At 41.8% G+C, this 22865-nt stretch overlaps 2 protein-coding genes across 12 annotated transcripts in view; one reads left to right on the top strand and one right to left on the bottom strand.

Annotated features, from left to right (window-relative positions):
- LOC124184409 overlaps nt 1–22865 on the bottom strand; it is a 209439-nt gene that overhangs the window by 60257 nt on the left and 126317 nt on the right. The window lies entirely within an intron of this gene.
- LOC124184400 (teneurin-a) overlaps nt 1–22865 on the top strand; it is a 514944-nt gene that overhangs the window by 375804 nt on the left and 116275 nt on the right. For all 7 annotated transcript variants that reach the window (XM_046574042.1, XM_046574045.1, XM_046574044.1 and 4 more), the window contains one exon: nt 6553–6628. In XM_046574042.1, coding sequence (XP_046429998.1) covers nt 6553–6628 — 76 coding nt within the window. The remainder of the gene's footprint in view (nt 1–6552; nt 6629–22865) is intronic.

The raw sequence follows: 22865 nt of genomic DNA, 5'->3' as shown, positions 1-22865 counted from the left end.
CAATTTTCGGAATGAAAATGTATAACGAATTACAGACTCGTAAAAAAAATTTCGTGCCAACTTCGTCGCCAATTCAAAATCCCTTGTACTTTTGATCTTTCGCGCGTTAATTATACATAACCATAATATTACAATAAATTTTTTTCACCTTATACACTGAACAATGGTTCGTGTAACGAATAATACGGAATTCCGGGACACAGGCTGAACGATTACTCATCCGAATATACGAATCTATTGAACGATTTATATCCTCGACGAGTAAATTTATGTACATTCATATCGGACGAAATTTCTCGTTCGTGATAGATACAAATGGGAAGAAAAAAAGAGAAAAGAAATTAAAAACGCTGCGATAAATTCAAAGTATTTCAAACGAATCGCCGCGGTTCGTGCATGAAAATTCAGAAAGTACGACGATTTGATTGTTCAATTTTAATTGTCTGCAAAATGTAAATCGGTGAATAATTAAAGTCCAGGATTCGCAGATTGACGAGGAAACTGGTAACGATAAATGAATAATTGTCTCTGCGTGGAGACGTCGAGGAGCGTGATTTTCTCCGACGTAACGAGACACTTGATACTCGCGCAACGTTTCTTCGACGCGTCCAAGCTCGTTGCAGCGGTTGAGATGTTGCGTGACGTTTAAATACGTGATATTCCGCAGGATGCATCGTCTGATTGGAAGCGGTGACTGACAACGAAGTCCCGTGTTTGAAGATCTGACAATTTCCGGTTGTCGCTCGACTCGACTCGACTCGACTTTACAGCGCGCGTGACTTTGAACTCATCGATGCTTTTAATTGGATACCAAAACTCCGTCAGCGATCCCCGTTCACGGATGACGAAAGTTTACAATCTCCCAAGTTTCTCCGGAATTCAGGAGGTAATTAAATGCCACGACGTTAAAAGGCCTCGAGTGGCGAAAATTGATTCTACGAAGAAGCTGATAATATGGAAGAAAAAGTGTGAAACAAAAAATACAACGCAGAAGGGGTGAAAGAAACAAGCTCGCTGACGTACGAGCGACGACAACAAAAAAAAAAAAAAAAACAAGGCGAAAATAATTAGGAGATGAAAATGTAAAATACAGACGACCAACATTTTTTTCATCGAACAATAAAATTGCCGTCTCTTCTTCTCTCGTCACGCGATGCAGCCTTCTTCTGCATTTGACAGTCACGTTTCGCGATGAAAGTAATTAACAATCGAAGAACCGTTAGTCGGTAGCTTGAAAGGATAAATGAAGGGGAATAAAGGGGCACTAAAAAAATAGTTCCCGGCATTGTACATATGTACATGTATATATGGGTATACAACGTTCCACCTACGTATAAAAGTGTAATGTTCAACGAGGAACGAGAGGGAATGATTTATAACGACTCAGTTCCTCGTCACGAATATATCCCCTAATGGATTTAAAATGTAAATAAAGTATAGTGCGTACACGTCTGTAAACCGCGACGTGTTTCTCTTCCTGGTAAATGTATCGCGAGGGATGAATTGCAGCGGGGTTTGTGCCATTTTTTTCCCCGTCGGTATGTCGGTTCTGCATCTCGGCGGCGTGTTGGCATAATTTTTGTATCAACAGCGTGAATTTAGGCCCGAAGTTTAAACGCAATTTATCCGTGCATACGCGCGACGTTGGTAAATTGAGAAAAAAAAAGAAAAAATATTCAAACGTCGCGACGTCACCTCGTCGTATATATTAAGCATGCAAGAAATGATGAAATTAAAAGTTATTCCACTTCGTCATCGTCGTATAAATATCTCATCGCAACGAATTAGCGATATTGTGATTTTCCCGCTGCGACGAACCGCGGGAATTTCGAGAGACTCGAGAATTTAAATTCAAAACGAAATTGAGGAAACTGAGAAAACTGAGAAAACTGTGCCGAGAATTTAACCTGAATCTTGAAAATCTCGGCTCCGCCTCGGCGCGAACAAATCATATAGGCCACTGCGCCAAATGTTTTCTATTATTTAAGCCGGGAGGCAGGAGAGTGGCAGTGTATTACCTTGGTTAGAGTTTCTACCCCCGAAGGGAGGGCGAGGCTCGCGAGTCTCGCGTGGAAGGGGATGAAGAGAGAGAGAGAGAGAGAGGGGGAGAGAGATACACTGACAAGCAAGAGAAATTGGGGATACAGGGTAGAGAAACTTGGGGCCGACTCCGGCCGTGAGTAGCCTTTGAGGAAAATCCAACCTCTGGTTCGGATTGCCCGGAGAATAGGGGGCGAGATATTAAATTTGACAATGGGACGAGCGGTCCGCGTGTGCCGCGAGGGCAGGACACGACTTTCAACATTTTCTTACTCCCAGGGGCGTCTTTGTAAAACTTCACGGGATCCTCAATTAAGCCGTGAAAATGACGTCCTACTAGAGTAAGGTTAAGGTCCACGATTCCCGGCGACTCTCGGTCACGCTAGTTGTGCGACGAGAATTTATAAATCTGCCGTTTCTTTCGCAAAATCGAACGAGATTTCAACGTGAAATTTCTCGATCTGCTCAATTTCTTTCCGAAATTTCATTCCGACTGTCGGAAAAAGCATTCGTCGTTTTCTTTGGAATTGTTCGATCATTTTGTATTTCAGTTGCGAGTGAGTTTTGAAGAGATTTTCCGAACAATATCACGATGAAATGAAAGATTTCCGTTCAAATTTCGAAAAGTTTGGTGATTTTGAAAAGATATTATTTCCTTATTTAATGAATCTCGATTTCGTTCGCGAGGTATATATTCATATGAAAGATCGATATGCGTATTAAGCAGAATCAAATGCAGAAAATATTAACCAAATAAATATAATTCAGCCTTAAAATCTTGGCTTGTTTTGTAAGAACAAATTTCACCTAAACAAGTCAAATGAAATAATAAATTGAATAATTACGCCGAGATAACAAAATATTACGCAGCCGAGTGATAATTTTTGTAAAATCCTCCGAACCGAAATACTTTGCATCCTGCAATCGCTCATCGAGAATTTAGCTTAATAAGCAAATAAAGAAAGAATTCTGTCCTTCAATTAGGGACAAAGTTTTTTTTTTTCACCCCTTGTTAATTAATGCCACGAAGATAAAAAAAACTCGTAATAGAAAATTTTCGATATCGGCTCTCGATTTCTCCCTGCGCAACGTCGTCGTAACGTCGCGACGCGTCGCGTCGCGTCGTCTCGTCACCGAGGCAACCGTTGTACAAAACAAATAAGGTTCCCGTAAGTAATTGCTAAGCAACGACGAAAGCCCATCAAATTGTTCCCTCGTCGAAGGATTTTCCCCTGAAAATTCCGTTGAATTCCCTAGCAGGATTTCCGAGGCTCCTCTCGTCTCTCCTTCCTTTACGCCCCTTAGCATTAAACCTATCGACGCCACGCGACGCTTTGCGTTCTGTAAAACCACCGCGAATCGACGTCGGTATCTACCATCTCGTCAGCTCAAACTAACAGCGCCAATATTATCCTTGCCAATATGTATAAAGCGAAGCCAAACATATGAGGCACGGAAGGAACCAATGAAACCGTCAGCTTTTCTCGAACCAAACAACTGGGAGCCAATTTATTTCAACGAAAGTTTACACGGACAGCTACTTTTTCTCCCCCAATTCTCACACTTTTGAATTAACGAAAATTGGACCTAATGAATTTTTCAATCAATTTTTCAACAAGAATTCAATTACAGACCTCATGTAGGTGTATACATTTTTTATTCTCATTGGCAACTATCAATATAAGTGTCAATATAACGACTCTGTCTCGTGAAATTGAACATTATTTTTTTTTTTGTTTTTTTTCTGTTGTTTTACCAGAGAATTTTGAGATAATCACCGGCCGATCCTCTTCACTTTCATTTACCCGATTGTAAGAATTATAAGTATCTACCTGCCTTCCAAGATTCCTAAACACGATCCGATTAATCTTTACACACTTGGCGCACCTTTCACACGCCCACGCGTACAATTATCACGTACCCAATGAATTCGTCGGAATTTCTCCTGTTGCTTTCCAATTATTTATTATTTTTTTTTTTACTTTCTTATTTTTCATTCGCTTACTTCTCCCTCTAATTCTCATTCACGGAATGTTTTCATGCATATTACACGTATGTACCCGTCCACGAATCCAACGAACGAAAGAATGTTGAATATACAAGATGGGCAATAATTTCGACAGTTCGATAAAAAGCTTTTTTTCCCACACTTGAGCCACGCATCGAACATCGTATTATATAATCGTGTAATAAATAATAAACACCATTAGGTACACATTCGCCACTGTACAACGCGTCGTTTCATTCGTTCGACTCGTTCTCTTATATTCAATAACCGGAAAAATAGGATAGAATAAAAGTGTATGAAAAAGGAAGAAGAAGAGGAAGAAATTAATAAGAAATTTAAAAACCCATCACGGAGAGGAGAATTTTCATTCTGCGGAGTAATAAGGATACGGGAAACGAAAAAAAAAAAAAAAAAAAAGTCGGGGAAAATTCATCGGTCCGTATTTCGTAGCCCGCGGTTACAAGAAACAAGGCGAAAAAAGGTTCCTCGAACATTGGACAATGACAAATCGTCTAGCGGCAAGAGGCAGGAGTGCCCTGAGATCCCGATGGTTCTTATGGAAGCCATGGAAGCTGCCTTTGGAATCGAACACCTGTATCCGAGCCGAGACCGCATGCCTGCTTTCGCTCCCTCGTTCACCAGGTCTCTGTATCCAACAACCAGAATCTCGCTTCGCGTAAGACCAGACGTGTTGGAATTAACGCCCCGAGATAGGCTCTCTGTAAAACCGTTTCTAATTAAACCAAATTCCAATATAGCCGAGGAGGAGGAGGAGATCTTTGCCCTATTTCTCGTTATTTATCATCCGGGACCGGGGCCGATGTATCGTCCGGACTAATCGCCTCCGTTGGAATACATACTCGACACCACTTTTCCACCTCCCCCCGTTGACCCTCAGCTGCTACTTGATTCCATCGATTTTCAAACCTGATATCGCCTCTGAGAAATAACCGAGAAGACACACAACGGACCCTGAGTAACTCGTCACCGTGCATCTTCTGGCAGCATCCGGTTTTCTTCGATCCCATACTCAAAAGCTCCGCTACGTGAAACCCGACACTCCATACGACTCGTTTTTCCCCGCCTTTAAACGTGATATCTGACCCTTGCCGGACGAAATTTTGTCATACCTCGCTTTATCAATTGAAAAGATAAGTATCTTTACTAATTTTCGGGTACACCTGCGCAAAAAACTTCTCATCCAATAACCGCCGCAGATTGATAAGAATCGCCAGAAATTAGAGTACGAATCCGGAAAGCTTAGGTGCGCTGATTTCGATTCGGTAATATAACCATGATTTTACAAACGGTGTAACAATAATCGTGCGAGGCGAGTAACGACTATGAGATCGCTAATCGCCAACGGACGATCCGAATTCCAGATAAAACAGCTCGTACGTTACATACACGTGTGTAATATGTAATACGCAGGATGTGAAATGTGAAAATGATTCTCCGACCGCGAGCACCGAGACCCTCGACGAAGAACCAGCTCGGTACCGGAAACCAGGGTGAAACCGCTGCACCGCACCCGGTTCGAAGAAGCGCCGATCAATTAACGAATTAAACGAACAACGACGTGTATTAATTAATCCTAATTCCACCCTCAACTTATTCTCGTATCTATTCTCCGTCGTTTCATTAATCATCGGTCGTTGTATCGTACAAGTTAGATACGATTGCGCTTCGTTTCAACGTGAGAATCACCGGATCGCGTTACAAGAATTTTATTTTTCTTTCCACCCCCGAAGCGTTCTTTTCGTTGTTTCGTGAAAATTTGAATTCCGTACAACGAGACGAGCGCAGAACGGGACGTATACGTCTCGCGTATAATGCGGGGGATGAGCGTCAACAAGCCAGTAGGTGTATTCATTTCTCTCATTAGTCAGATATAATTATCCCTCATCCAGCCGCTTGTATACACTGGCTCACCAATTTACAGTTTACCAGTTTAACGGTTTACCGGTTACCGCCACGCCGCCGGAGAAGCACCTGGGGTATTCAATCCGGGTCGCGTTACCTGGGCTTCGCTAATTAGACGCAAGTTACGCAGCGGTAGCCACTCGTCAGACCCAGTGCGACGTTCTCAAAATAGTTCCTCTGTCGCGGGGGATTTGAATACCGGTAAATTACACGCACGGATGTTATCCGATACCCCGAAACAGACGCTCGTCAGCGAGATAAATCCGGAGAAAAGTCTCACCGCGATAAACGAGAATCGTAATCAACGATCGGACGTCACAGAGTACCGATCAAGTTTCACTTTGCAAACGTTCCCGACGACCTGTGAGATAACCGCAATATCTGAAATCGAGATAGGTCGGGATAGGTCTGACAATAAACCAGATCCGTTCGATTCGTGGATTTTTAACAACCTGTCCAACCGAAATCAGAGACTGTAACAACGCAGTGTTTCCGATTACTCGTCGTAGCGACTCGACTCCAACGTACCCAATTGTAAGTAACAAACTCGCCAACTAAATACGAATTTTCATCTCTTTCAGAATACTTGATGTCCGGAAGTCCGCGTAGTTATCCGGCGCGTTCACCGGGGGTTGCAGCGACTCCGACTCTTACCAGGTGAGTCCTCTGCATATATTTACACGCGTGTATGGGTGCGGATGTAAATATGGGCGCAGGTTGGACCGGGTGTGCCTGAACCCAGCCCAGCCCAGCCCAGCCCAGCCTGGGTTAGTTCTGTCCGACTCGCTGTGAACGGGTCAATGACCCCGGCAAGTTTGACGGTTCTAGACCAGCGTCAATGTGCACAATTTCACCAGAATTTCTATAACCACTGTTCGAAACGATTCGGCTACGTACGGAGGCCAGGACATCGAGGAAGAACGAATTATCGAAGCGTATCCGTGAAAATCGTCGATCCTATAAGTTGTGCGAGTTTGTTCGTTTGTTTATTTGTTTTTTTTTTGTCCGTTCGCTGTTTGTTTTTAACGTGGAAAAATCCGCGTCATCCGTGTCTTGCAGAATCGGAACCGGCTGCACCGGGATTATCGGATACCGGATATACATAGTCGTGAAAAATCTACGTTCAAGGTGGATAAAATACGCCCCCGCCCGTCAACGGATGTCGGCATTTTTGCATATCAGGGGGATCGAAACGGCATTCACCCGCGGCGTCGCGACGGGCGATCCTCAACTTTGAAATCTCTACTTTGTATGGATATCTACGCCTCTTCACTCGAGGAGGAGACATCGATTCGACCTGCACTTGCATCCCGTGGCAACGATCCGCGCGAACGATGTTAGTCCGTGTACGGGGGAAACATCAGCGTTAATCGGTTGAAAATAATATTCAATGAGCTCAGTTTTAGCGAGAAATTTACCGGATATATGCGAAATACTTGACAGGAGATGAGATACGATCTGCAATTCCCGTCTCCGATTTGTGACAAATCAGTTTCGTTGAGTGTTCGATAAATTGAATGGGAAAAATACCTGATGGAGAAACAGATCGTAGCAAAGAAATACATTGGATTATTGTATTAGCCTCTTTTAGATGCTTATTCTCTGTGTAATCTACACGAATTGAAAAATAAAAAATTAGCACAACTGAAGGTACACAAAACTAGATTATAACAATTATTGTTCTTTGGACTTGGCGATATTATACTTTATCCTAAGCTTCGTGCGATTGTAATCGTCGTACGAATATCATTACTAATAGTTATACTTTCGTATTCTAGACAGTTTTATATATTAATTAATACATAGAAACGTTCGATCAATCAATTTGATTCGTAAATTGTTATATCGAATTCACGACAAATCTTTATATTCTAAACTGTTTATTCGTCCATACATATGCATATAATCTCTCACTTGTACAGAAGTTGCGTAGAACTACTTGAATCGATTAAAGTTGTATAGTTTGAAATTGTCTTCTGATTTTTTTATTCTACCTGTCTGGACTTGTTTCACAATATTATTCTCTTCCGATTTGTCACTCACAATTTTAGGTATTATCATAAAAATTTCAACTCATCTTCGACATTCGGTGATTTTGACTAATGTTTCGACATAAATATTGAATAACGTTCTTCGACTTGAGTAATCAGCCGTTGTCGACACCAAAATTCCTATCACCGTACCTTTGTCGAGATCTTTATTTCCTTAAGATAAGTTTTAATAAACTTTTATAGAACTTCGCGTAAGTTTCAAAACATCGTTCAAACGCGTTGGCGAAGAAGCACACCACGTGACTGACACCACGAGTGAAATTCATTTCGGTCATTGTTCCGACTCTAAGCGGGAATACTTGAATCGTTACAGCTTGAAACTACAAGAAGGAGAAAATTAATTTCACGAAAGTTTGTTTTACCGTTAAACAACTGAAACTTTTAGTCTTTTGATCCTTAGAGTTGCAGACTTTACTCAAAACGCAGACTTACCCTTTTTCACTACAATACCTGTACGTAACATAAAACAAGTCTTCTCCCCTGTTTCACTCATCTTAGACTCTGCGAAGTATCTTTACACGCCCGAATTAGCCCTTCGACAATCTTGAAAATTTTCATAGTATTTGATACGCAACAAAAATGTGACGATATTTCGATTCGCCGATTCGATTGCCGCTCGCAATCAAGAGCTTTTCCGACGCTCTGAGCACGAGGGCTAAGCTCCTGTTCATACGTCGCACCGTTATTTTATACCTGAATTTGCGTCGAGTGGCGCTCGCTTTGTTCGCGAATGGACGGAAGTAACGCGTGACAATAAGGCCGAGAAGCGGGCCTTGAGGAAATCACACGTGCGTGTGTGTGCGCGTGTTTGCGTGTATGGAATAAATAGGCACCGGGTGCAGGCAATACGGTGTCGTGACATTTAACGAGCCAATCAAGACTGGTTTGTTACCCTGGACGTAAGGAAGCACGGTAAAAGGCTAAGATCAGGTTTAATATCGGCCTCCGTAGGCAGCTACGGAATGACGAAAAGTACCCCCTTAAACCTACGTGGTTACGTACATCGTTCCGAGGATCAACCGTCGGCTATAATCTAAAACGCACCGACCGCGTTGCATGTCGTTTCCGGTAACCCCTACCCTCCCATGTATGTTACAGGAAATCTCTCTATCGCCCATTACTTCCTACCTGCACAATTGTAACTTCATCGTTTAGCAGTCCTCCATTATTTTTTTGCCATACCTGTTTACAATCGCGCGAAGTCCAACTTCGGCTCACGGGGCTTTTTTACGCGAGTAAAGAAATTTGAGTTATGGATGTAACGGAAATTTACCCTGACAATGTTATCGCGCAGAAAACGATTTTGTTGGCGAGACGAATGTTTTTTTTAATTTTTTTTTTTTATTTTCTTCCTAGATGTGCCTTGTAATTCGAACGTACGACCCGTTCTCCGACGAATTTCGTATCAATATTTAAATTCCAAGCGCCGAGAGATAAGAATGAGAACATAAAAATCCGGTGAAGAGATATCGATTCTCGTTATAGTTATCGAAAGGCGCCTCCTCGACTTGACTCCGCAACCCGACTCGAGACGGTCCTTAGACGTCTCTCCAGGACACAACCGGCGAGGAAGAAGAACGCGGCCGGCTTGAATAAGCGAAACACACTCGATCGTGGATTACATCTTTTTCTTCAACATTGCACCGCGGCGCATACGCAAAAAGAAAAGGTTTTTTGAATCTACCACCAAACGCCGGTAAAATACGGTGATAAAAAATTACGTTTCTTCAATTCGACCAAAGGTTTCACTCGATAACACAAATTTTTTATACTGGATCAAACAACATTTCTTCGAATCGAAAGGAAAAAAAAATTAATTTATATCATCGTGTACGATATATTCGACAAATCTTTTCCAAACGAAGCAAGAATTTTCATCGTTCTCCTTATTATTCCTCCGTTTATATCCTTCGAGGAACGGAAACTGACGAGCCAACGACCGAGTGACACGGTGTCCAAGGGAGTCGCTAACGAACGAGGAAAGATACACCGTCTAAATCTATCTATCTAACATCGTGCTTGCGCCTCTTTACCCGGCGTATTATTCTAAAAAAATACCTGGCTACGTGTACAATGCTTGGAGAAGAAAATGTTGATGATTCAATTTGCGAACAAGTAAAAAAAAAAAAAAAAAAAAAACAGAAAAGAATTCCCCCGAGCGTTTCGTAGAGAGTCTTGAAGGAGGGAAGAAAACGTCGATTTCGTCTCGACGTTAGCAAATTTCGGTCTACGGAGAAAGAGTCTTTGGCCGTCTGTCGCGTAATAATATCGTATATTCAGAGGCAGGCAAACGGGTGTAATAACCCTCATCTCTGCAGGTATATACTATACGTATTAGCGCTTGGTGAAAAGTGTGATGCGGGCGGAAAAAGTTCACCTCGCTTGCACTGCGTAGGTTTGGTATTATACATGTATATAACCATTTCTTTGACGCGAGCACTGCGGATTTATAATCCGCATCTATGTGTATACGCAGTTCTTCGCGCGGAATATCGAGAGGAGTTGAATTTTTATTGATCAAAAGAGAGCGCAGCTCACCTTGTGTACATACACACGCATACCTATACCTACACACACACACGTATATATATATATATATATTATATATATAGCGGATGCTGGAAGAAACTCTTGATTCGGTTTATTGCGTTTAATCAGAGTCCTCGTCGTCGTTTCAATGTGTGTACGTACGCACAGAAACACGCAGAGGCACAGACACGTATGTGTATAATGTACAAGTTCTTGTTATCGGCGCGAAATCAAGCTGAATTCACAGCCCCGACTCATCTTGTAATATCTGAAAGCTGGTGTACGGAGACGCGTATAAAAAAGCCTCTATCCCCCTGTTTAATAAAGTAGAAACAGAAGTTTGTCCAAGAAGTGTTAGGTACTGCAGGTATATGTACATACATACATACACACACGCGTACATACGTACGTATACAACCCCTGTTCGTGCAGAAGAGAAAACGAGAGAGAGAGAGAAAGAGAGAGAGAGAGGCGGTACACCATCAGCTTTTTGGCAAGGAAGATTTTTCGAGTCTTCCGGTCCCCGGAAATTAACGCGGATCTCATTCGGCACTCGGTTCAAAATATCTCGGGCAAATTTTGTATACTCGTCGCGTCTGCTCGACATTTTTTTTCCTTTTTCGTTAATCCAAACAATGATAATAATAATGATCGGCACATCGCGATAACCGAATGTATTCGGTCAATTTGTCAGCGTGAATCTCACAGGGCAGTTTTTTTTTTTTGTCCTACCGAGATGAAGGTAAAAGAGTAAAAGGGTATAAAGTAAGAGAGAGGGAGAGAGAGGGAATGAGAGAAATGGAGGGATGATGAAACTTCGGCGCTAAAAGTTTCAAGAATCTAAATCAATCGGACCGGAGCTTCCGGAGCTGTAGGAGAGGAAAGAATCTTCCTTCTGGTCTGTAAGGCTGGTGGATGAGGGGAAGACAACAGTCACGAAAATCCTGGGAACGGCACTGGCAGTCGGGGGTGTAAGTACAGAGGGCGCTCTACCTTCCTCCTCCCTCCACCCCTGCACCCCTCAAGAAACTCCGTAGAACTCTGTTGGAACAGGGCTGGTACCGATGTGGAACCGGGGTTTCTCGCCTAAAGATGTTCCAATTCAAATGAGTCCAACTTTTGAAATATTTAGAATGTTGAACAGGCCTCGGGACCGAGCTGAACTTCTTCGTATTCTTCCCCTTCTTCTTCTTCTTCTTCTTCTTCTTCTTCTTCTTCTTCTTCTTCTTCAACGACGAGGCTGTCAGCGCGAGAGCTGTCTCGAATTAGCCACCCCTCTCCACCTTCCAATCTCCCTCTTTATCTCGCTTTACTCCACCTCCACATCTCGACGGTACAATTTACACCATGCTGATTTTTAAATATGTTTTGGAAATAGAAATCGTGACGATTTAAATCTGAACGACTGAGATAATGACATGATCATAAAGGTTGGAGAGGATCAAATTAAAGAACGGATCCGCGGCTCTTCAGATCCCTTTCTTCTTCTTCTTCTTCTTGATCTTTCCCCCGACACTCTCACGGCACCGACAAAAGTAACACGTAGAGTAGAACATACAACGGTCGTGGGGGTTGCAGGCAGGAAGAATCGTCATCCATCTTATTTCGAGGAATCCAAAACTCATCCGGCGTTGAATGGCAGGAACAATAAATAGGAAGAACGAAAAGGGGGAAGAAGGCGGGATAGAAGGGGTAGTTTGTACACGTATACTACCTCCTTGGGAAACACAGCGGGTCATCCGGACGGAAGATACGCTTTGGTCGCCAGGCAACGGTTCTACGGTATGCGAGTCCAGGAAAGAAACACTGCAAGTCCCTCTTCCTTTGTTCCTCCCTTCCAGCTTCACGTCTTCGCGACAATTCTGAATCCGATCTCGTCCGTCGGCTCTCGGCAATGTTCGAAACGTACGTCGGCGCCACCGACGATAACGATTACCTAAAAGTGTTGAAAAACCTGAAACACAATCCCTAGCTCTCCAAGATAAACAATAATCACGGTGAAGAAGTGTGCGCGACGTGCGAAAATTCGTAGCAAACGTCAACGCGCAATTCGTTGCATCCACTTTAAGTCTCTCCTCGATCCCGGTAGTCCTTCCATTGCCGGCAAACATCCTGCCTCAAGTCAGTTACAGCGGCACTTGGTGCCTTTGTCTGAGCCACACCGCCCGCGCGGCGGGAAACTATTTAAATTAATCAACAGAGAGAGGAGGAGCGGAAGTGGGAGGGTTGGCTTGGGGGTGAGGGAGCCTTGAAGCCACCCTGACGTCTTAATCCTCGTTTCAATTTGCGCCATTCCGCGAGGTTCTCTCTGCAGTCTCTTTGACTTCGCTCTATCCGCCGCCAGCCGAAACCAGCAGCATCGTCGTCGTCTCGTATTGTCGTCCCCTGTTTACCATCCTCTTAAACGCTTGCAGCGCCGAGACGCCCTTCGAACTACGGCTTTTAAATCGCAATCTTTCTTGCCCAGCCGCAAGCTCTGCAAAATCAAAGTAGAGAGAGCGCGTAACGATGAGCCGGGTTTATCGTTCTACGGCACGACGCATGTTACACCTACGAATGCGCGATTAATCGATGCGCGTGTGTAGCGTAAGTGGAAGGAAAAAAAAGACATCGCCAGGAATCGAAGAACAAAACGACACGAGAACAAAAAAAATTCTCTTAAAATTACGAAATTATTTCTCTGATCTCCGTATACATCTATATGTATCAAAACCTGCGTAACTCTGATATTTATCAAAGCTACTTTTCCAACCGACGGTAATAATTCCTCGCGAGTCAATCTATCCGGCGGTCATAAACGATAATCGTCATGAGAGTAGAGGGTAGGTAGGTACTTGTGCGGTTCAGTTTCGGGGCTCGGGGAACGTCGTTAAACTCGACGACCGGAAACGAGTATAGATATACGTGCACGAGATGCGGAAGGTGGGGTAGAAAAAAAAGGGGTGCTGGTGAAAGTGAGACGAGAAAGATTGAAAGAATAAAAAAAAAAGAAAACAAAGGAACCACCACCTGATTTTATGCAGCAATATGCAACCTGCAGCGCGATTTCCTGCCCGGCTACTTTCTGATTTTTATATACACATATAGGTATAATTTACTTATATGTATACGTGCACGGGTGTATAAAATTTATTGAGCAAGTTTGAAAGCTGTCAGACTTGATAACTTCGCTTTTCTCTCCTGCCAGAGATTATTCAAATTTGATCCTACGGATCTTCGTTCTTCCCTTTCGATATGCCTTGAAGTCGTTGTATATCTCTACAGGTTATACCCTATACATGCATCGCATACGCAAGTTACTTTCGCAAACTTTCAAACAAATTGTTGATACGTTCTCGAAACTAGATCAGATTTCGACCCAAGATTTCTACAACTTGGTCCACAGTCCACGTTTTGCAAAAATTCTCTACCACCACGTGCATAGACACGATTCGTTACATCGATGCGTATTTACCGCAGGGTGAACTTGATTTTTGAAACGATAAACGAACAATGTTCAAAGCGGCACACGTGTCGTTGCACGATAAAATTTCCACAGCGATAATTTTGTTGAAAATAATTTGAGAAGAGTTAAAAAAAAAAATTCTACGATGCGGTCGCGAGGAATGTTGTTCTATGTTTTTTTCGTTTTTTTTTTCTCCCTTCTTCCTCTTCCAGCAGAACGTCAAGATTTCCGTGTATCGCCTACAAAGTTGTTCCTCCTCTTATCGTGTACAAAAGAGGCGAAGCAAGTTCGGGCACCTTTATCGCGTTAGCCTTTAGATTTATGAAAGCTTACCCTGTTCTTGTAATACAGCACCGAGGTTATACTTCTGCCATAAACCAAGGCGAAACGAAGAAGGGAGTATAAGCGAGCCGTGATCGAGAGGAGGGTGTAGGTGGGTAGGTAGGTAGGTAGTTAGGTACCTAAAGAACGCCTGTGTATTTTCCACATATTCGGCAGGGCTGCATCAGCCTCCGATCGTCAGGGTATGTGTAAGGTATAATAAAACAAGGGTAGCCGTGGCACACGAACCACCCACGACTCGCCGTGGTGGAACCTCCGTAACGGTGGAAACTTTCAAATATAAGCCAAATCCCTCGTATATCAAAGAACCTTATTGTAAAATATCGTCAATACGCGATAAACTTAACATGAAAAGCTCGGCGTGCGCGCGCGGTAAAGGAAGAGGAAGAGGAAGAAGAAGAAGAAGACGAAGAAGAAGACGAGGAGCCGCCGGCGTCGGTTCGCGCCGATTTTGCCTCCGGGTTTGCGGATCGAACAAACGGGCGAAGAACCGGCAGCCGCGTTCCTCGGCCGATCGATTTGTTAAAATTTTACACCGACCTCGATAACTTACATCCACCGAGGTGCGTGTTAGATAAGTCTTGCCTTCCCGTCGGATCAGCCAAACGAGCCTCGGGCTCGCGGCCTTCCTGGGGGAGGATTTCACCCCGCGTCACCGGTATTCTTCATCCCTTTCCTCGAAGGGTGCGAAATCGTTTACCATCTCACTGGTTACAATCTTCGAATTCATCAAAATGGCGGTACGTGGTGGTGGAAATTTATATCGTCTACGATTATTGTCAGATGTTACTTTATCCAGTATCTGCGGAGCGTTGAATGCTTCTCGCAATTACAGTTACACGCATTCAGAATATAACGTATAATTATAGCTAAATAGAATTCCCCGCGTTTCTCGCACGGCGAACTTTTCGCGAATCGAATTGTTCGGTACAGAAGGCACGTGTGGCTTGGTATCGACTAGGTATTTTTAACTACGCCGCTTCAACGTCGTCCGCAGTGCCAATTTAGAATTCCATCAATTATCCGGGTCATTCGTAACGCCCACCGCGATGAACTCCTTTGAATTTCGAGGTAGAGTCGCTGCAGCCGAGTTTAAAAGAAACTAAACCAAAAAAACGAAAAAAAAAAAAAAAAATTAAAATACCTGACGCTGTTCGGCACAAAATTGCACGTGCGGGTATCGCTGGCGACGAATTTACTGCAGGGAGCAAGAATATTTGCGAATCTCTGCGTATCAATTTCGCGCTTCCCAAAGATTCGCGATGTTTTTCCTTGTAACAAAATGTTAAACATCCCCGAGGTATGATTAATGTTAATTGGAAGTTGATTGCGTGATCAGACCGCTCGTTAAACCGCGTAATTATATTTCCACCCAGTTCCCGGAGTTTAAAGTTATAGGTTCACAGAGTCTGTGTAAAAGGTATAAGGTGTGTTCTTTACGAGCGAACGATTTATTCCTGCGGCTCGGAATATAAGGTGCATGTATATCTTTTTATATATATATATATATGTATGTATATATGTATCGAGGTACATGCAACACGGCTCCGATGCATTGAGGCAAACTCGTCTGAAATAACAAGCCGCTCGGTATATATTTTACACGATGTTGCTTGCATACCTCGCACTGTTACCTGAAATTAATATTCACGAGGGGATGTAATGTACGTAATGGCCCTGCGATCCTTCGCCCAAGAAGCTTCGCGGCGAACGATATTCAGCGGAAAAAGTAAAAATGACAGGTAAACAAACGTGTAGTTCGTACCCGACCATTTCAAAACGGTTAAATTGTCGATTCCGGTGGGGACATACGTTTCGAAAAGTTAGATCTTTTTTCTAAGACATGGATTAAGTTCATGAAATTTAAGTACGTCTTGATTCGAGTCGAAAAAGTTCGTCTGAAGGAATCGTAAAATGATGCGTATAATTTTCGTTCTCATTTTTAATTTTATAGGCTATTTAAAATTCTTTTTTGTCTGGAGAAAAAATACCTAGGTTTCTAGAACAGTCTAAAACTCCATTAAAAGATATGCACGTACGTAAACTAGGCATCTATTTTATTAATACAAAGTTTTGAACTTGAAAAACGTTACGTGGCCACTAATAATAAACATGCTTGTAACTTTCGATGACAGAGGTTCGCGAAAATTCTACAAAAATTAGAAATATTTTGTTTGAGAGATAAAGAAGCGAGATACTTTGTAAAAAAAAATTCTCCATCGCCAGATTTTAATTCGGTTCTGAAAGGGTTAATCTACACACGTCGTGATTCGATTTTTCGCTCAACAGCTTTTCACCGCTAACGGTAAAAAAGAAAACAAATTGTAACGATAAAAAAACTCGCTCACAATCGGGCAAAAAACTTGAAACTTATTACGCCGATCGTGTCAGGTCGCGACATTAATTACAGGCGGCATTTGTCGCAACGATCAGTTCGATGATTATTCCATTAGCGTGTGGCTCTGCAAACTGGATATCGACTATTGCTGATTCGTTCGCTTCTCCAGTCCGCTGATCCAATAAAGCAATGTAAGCGACAACTCAATCTGCACCGTAATTTGTATACCACCGATATTATTACACGCTCTGTTTTCAAATAAATATCCTCGCCGGCTGCGCGACGCACTTTGCAAATTGGACGATACGATTGGCGAGTGGTGGCGGCAATGAGTGTAAAAAAAATTCTAACAATAAAGTAAAAGTTTAAGAAAAAAAAAAAAAAAAAGAAATGTCAATCTGAATCGTGGAGAAAGATAGTTGAACCGACGCCTCTATGCACGCTTGTACAAATTTCAAACGATGTGCCATAAGTATAAAAATTTACACCCTGTGCTTGCACAGTTATTTTTCGTCCGTTTTATTACGCAGGCGATGCTTTTGTTTTGATTAAAACTTTTCTTCCCTTGCATTCTACGAAAAGGTACATGATCTAATCCAATTTTAGACTGTTAGCGATCTGCCACGTGAAGTTACGGTGGTTTTATTTTTTATTTTTTTTTAAACTTTTTATTATTATTATTATTATTATTATTATAGCAAAATACTTGCACATGTACAGACCTAAGTATACGTATACAGTCTACAGATACTTTCTATGAAAAATGAACTTGGCGTGCCGAAAATAAAAATATCTCACAAGTTGATTAATTATTTATTTACGCGTATAAATTTTTGTTTTTGTTTCTTGGTTTTTTTCTTTTTCTGTTCATTTTGACAATTATCCGGGTGACGACTGGAGGAACGCGTTTATACGGACAGTATTAATATATACATAGGAGACCGTTTGCCAAAATTGTTCAAGCCTCCGTATATCCCGTTTCCAAATATCTCAAGCGTTGTATATAAACATCGACGCGGTTGACGGGCACGCGAGAGCTGTGGAAGAACCGCGGAGTGGAATCTGAAGAATGTCTAAAACGCGATCCTGAACCACAATAAACTTTCGGTTGAAAAACTTGCCGCAGGGAAGCCGAAGAGAATGAGGGTGAGGGGGATAACGGTGAAGGGAGGGTGTCGAGGGGGAGGGATGGTGAGATAAAAAGAGAGGAGAATTTGGAACGAGGCCGAGGCAAGTTCCTTGGCCAATTATCATTCCGCGCCCAATTTAAATAAAACATCCTCTTACGCGTCGTTGTCTGGCGCCCGTGGCGACCCCAGCGAGTGGTGACAAACGTTTAACAACCTGCACATGTGCCTCGGCCTCTGCGTCTGAATGCCGTACGAACCTGACAAGCCTCGAAAGTTCCGTGTGAACGCCGCCTTATCACTCTTTAAAAACTTCCTACAGTGTAACGGAAATTTTACTCGGATATGGAAGAGCGAATTCATCGTACGTTTACCGTTTATTCAATTTAGAAAATAGAATAAATTGTCGACTCAGTTTGGTAATTTGAAATTATTATAATATTATTCTTGCACGAGCATTAAATTTTCGCAACAGTTACAAGAAAATATAGTAACAGTGATCGTAATGAGAAAGAATGGTAACGGATACTAGAATTTCCGGTAACAGTTGCAAAACTAATTTTCATTTTCTACCTAGAACTATATTTTTCGATTCTGGTAAAATATGAAAATAGCTGAGGACTGAGCGGTAACCGCAATTAAAAATTTCTCTCAGTGTAAATGGATACCTATAATACTAGAATTTCGTAAAATTTTTCGCATATCGAAGAAATTAGATCAAACTAGAGAGAGAAAGTGTGAGATAATTAAATGTATAAAAAAAAAAGCACCGTGAAAGCTGGAAGGGATGAAAGTTGTTTAAATTCAGACAAATGGTTGCACCAGTTTCGGGGATCCGAGTGTTTCTTTTTTTTTTTTTTTTTTTGTATCCATTTTTTACCACCGTCCTCTTCTAACCCGTTTTTCTTTGAACACTTTTCTCTCGTCGTTTTTACCTCCGATTCGCGGTTAAAATTGTATCAACCCTCTTGACGGAGGTTTTGCAGGAAAAAGAGAGGGCCAAGAAGATGAGAGAGAGCGAGAGAGAGAGAGAGAGAGAGAGAGAGAGACACAGACAGACAATCTTGCAGAGTAGGTACGAGGCGTGCTGCGAAAAGGTGGTGGTGGTATATGGAAGGTGGCAGCGCGGCGAGTTAATTTCTGAAACGTTTTTTATGCACACGCTGAGAGCGAAGAGTTCGCAGCGCGCGGCTCAACACTTTGGAATATTAAATCCCTTAATTATCCGCGATAATGGGGGTGCGGCTGCTGGTCTGGTTGCCGCAGGGGTAACCTGCCCAACGTCAAAAATAATTCCTACGACGACGTTACTTTTCTTTGTAGTTTTTCTGTTCTTTTTTTCATATTCTTTCCTTTCTTTTTTATAATATATATATATATATATATATATATATATATATATATATATATATAATTTTTTCTATTATTTTTTTTTCACGCGCAGGACTACTGCTGCAGAACCGTAAATGTTTACGATCTTACCCGGCCGCGCTTCGGGCGCATAAGAATTACGAGATTCGCCACCTCGTTAACCCCTTCCATACAGCTATACCTACTCTGCCTCGCTAAATCCATCTAAAACCACCCGACGAAGATGGATCGAGAAAAACACGCCAAGAGGAAGGGAAAAATAAAACGAAAGAAAGGGGTTGAAGAAATATTACTATTTTTTTTTTACCATTTCAACGTCGAAATCAAATTGATTGCAACTTTTTAACCGATCCGCAATGTGTGGCAAATCGACGTTTGGATGCGTTTCTATCTTATTTATTTATTTATTTATTTATTTATTTTTTTTTTTTCTTTAATGCGTATCAAGGAAGTTGATCGGCCAAAAACCAATACTTTATATCAATTACATTAGGAAATATTCGTAGATTGAAAATTTGTCAAATTATTTTTACCACAAGATCTTAAAGCTATAAAAAACTATAAAGTAATAGTGGAGTTATGAACAAAAGCTTAGATATTAATGCTTAGTCTGAAACCGCTTCGAAGTCGTTGAAACTAATAGAATCGTTCAATTTCATTCTACAATCGTTCGTTTTATGGAGAAAACTATTTCCTAAAGTCGTTGCAGACAATGAAAAAATGTCTTTTTATCAGTAGGTGGTCATTACAACATTGTAATTTACTGACCCTAATGATTATCGATGCAGTATTGTGAAATTAAATATTCGAGGAAGTAACAAAATTAAAAAAAACAGAGAGAGAGAGTTTTTCCGCGAATTTGTCGAAAACAGTTTTCTGAATAAAATGCTTCTTCGCAGAGTGAAATCGTTCAAACTTACATTTTTTAACAACATTGAAGCGACACAAAACGAAATATCGTTACCTAAACTCTTGTTAAAAAATTCTGCTATTTTTTTAATTTAAAACAGTTCTTCCTAGCTTAAAAAGCTCAACGTAAAGCTATCCCGTAATAACAAAATTCATCCACTAAAGGTTTGTCTCGATTCCCAAGCCAAGAGCAACCTCCTCAAGAAACTAATGATTTATTTTTCCAAGATGACAAGATTGAAAACAAACAACTTCTAAGAGAAACCTAAGAACCGGTGCATAAAAGAGTGCCCTTGTTAGATACCGAGGCGAGCATTAGCGTGCCAGGGGGAGGGGGGTTTAGAGAAAAGGGCCCTCAAGATGCAGCATCCCTCGGTCTGGTGCAACTCGTTCGAGCGTGGGGTGCTGCACTGGTAAGGATTATTTTAAGACGCACTCGACGCCGAGAGATAAGGAGGCGTTCCTCGTCCCCGACGACTCCCGACTCTCTCGACTCTCGACGTTGATCTCTATATAACTGCGGGGGAAACGGCGAGGACGGCGTCGCGATGCGGGATGATAATTTGACGGATATCAATATTTGTCCTCATATTTCTCTTCCCGCTGCAGCGGAGCTTTTGAGATACGGGGCGGGAAAGAAAGACGAAAAAAAAAAAAAAAAAAAACGGAGCAACAACTCGGAAAATAAAGAAATGAAAAAGCAGTCAAACCACGACACGGCAATGACTCATTTATGAATCTTCCCTTCTCATAAACTCTTCGTCTCCTCTTTCAGTCACTTTATTTCTCACTCCTCTGTCGCTCCATAACTTCTCTTTAGAGTTTTATTTTCGGGCCACTTATAATACAGCGTATAATTGCAGCCGCAATAGCTGAGTTATGCAGCGGTAAGAATAACGTCGCCTGGCTCGTAATTAATTGGTACAATTTTTTTTTTTTTAAATTTTTCCCCTTCCACTACCACGTGCGTATACGTCGAAACTTTCCTTTTTGTTGCTCCAACTTTGTTGACCAAAAAACACGCGAGAAAAAAAAAAAACAGACCGCAACTACTACGGTGTTCCCGATAAAACCGGTTCGCAGATAAATTAATAGATTACGCAAATTCGCAAGTCGATGAGTTTTACAAAAGCTTGTTCGAGTCGAGGGAGATAAAAACGAGAAAAAATGAAATGAAATAAGATAAAAAAAAAAAAAAAAGAAGGATAAAAAAAAATACCCAGCCAAACCCCTCTTGAGCCTACGCCAATCAATAAGATGGAGTTATTCGACGACGGAATGATATGTAAAGTAGTATACATATATATAGATATATATATACCCACCCTAGCTGGCGCTAAAAGATCCCCTCGTCAGCTTAGCAATCGGTCCGTGCTCAATTCCCGGACTGATCGCTGCTGCGCGGCCCCTCGTGTAGGGTGCATAATTGCATCCAGATAAGAATTGAAGAAGAAAGGAAGAAAAGGTGGAGAAGAAAAAGGAGGATAAAAAAAGACGTCGCATTCATTCGCGGCTCAAAATAGACACCGTGTTGGGAGTAAAACGCGGATCGGATAGCGAGTAAAACTTGCCCGCGGAGCAAAAGGCTGGAAAGAATTGCGCTCGTGGATGATTATTATTATTATTATTATTCTCCCTCGACCAAAGAAAAGAATGAAGAAGAAAAAAAAAAGAAGAAAAAAGTAGAAACGATAACGGCGGAGAATTTAATCGTAATAATTTTCCCAAAACTTTTCACCGCCTCTATATATTTATAAAGTATAGAAAACATTTTTGCGCATTTGGATCCACCAAAAGTTGTTATAAATTGAATAAAGTTTGGGTGCAATATACATGTAAAGAGACGCGAGGAGCGACGAAATGCTTCGCGGTATCAAAGTAGAACCCCGGCCAAGCTTTGATCCGCGAAATTTCAACGAGATATATTATATTAAGGATACTTATGCGTTTCTCTGTATTTATAAGCATCCCTCTTTCGCCCCCCCCCCCCCCCAGCCCTGGCTCGGTTAGATTGTACGCGAAATAAGGCGTTCTCTGACGTTCGCAGTATATATATATATATGTGTGTGTGTGTGTACGTATAAGTATTATAAGGGTGTCATGCAAATAAGTTTTCTCACCGGGGGTTGGGTTGGGTGTGTGTACGTAAAGGGTTGAAGGGTTTGTAACGTAACAAAACACGAGTGGGCACCGCCGACGAAAGATAGGGTAATTCCAATTTAGTCTTTATAAACAGTTTTCCGAGTCGCGTCGAATTCGCGGTTGCGGTTATATTTTCACAAGATATCACCCGTTAACGAAATTACGTCCCCCATTCTCTCCGATCCCACAATTAATGCAATACGAATCGTACCTCGGATATAAATTTAATTCATCGCGAGATTCTGGTTTCTCAATAACTGCACGGACACGATTTTATTTCCAGCTGTAAATAAATGTTGAAATATTCGTCTGTGGAAAACAAAAGGATTTGTGCGCGTGAAATTGATTCGGGACAAACGTTGCACCGATTAAAAGTAAGCTTTCGTTTCGACTGCGTCCTGCGGGTGAAACGCGAAGAGGGTTGAAAGCTCGAAAGTAAAAGGAACCGATCGGCTGATCTGATTCCTGAGTTCACTGGCACGACTGTAACGTAAATTATTGGAAGATTGATTCGAGCAAAGTTGCCGTGTGTTTTTTTCCGTTGAAACAAATTTCTCCTTCGATTCACATAAAATACGCGGTAAGAATAGCTGGTAGAAAATCAGATAATTTGAAATACGTATAGAAATAAACGATCCGA

This window comes from Neodiprion fabricii, chromosome 6 (assembly GCF_021155785.1).
Source record: "Neodiprion fabricii isolate iyNeoFabr1 chromosome 6, iyNeoFabr1.1, whole genome shotgun sequence".
Classification (NCBI taxonomy): domain Eukaryota; kingdom Metazoa; phylum Arthropoda; class Insecta; order Hymenoptera; family Diprionidae; genus Neodiprion; species Neodiprion fabricii.
The sequence above is the reverse complement of the archived record's forward strand: the minus strand, read 5'-3'. Positions and strand labels throughout refer to the sequence as shown.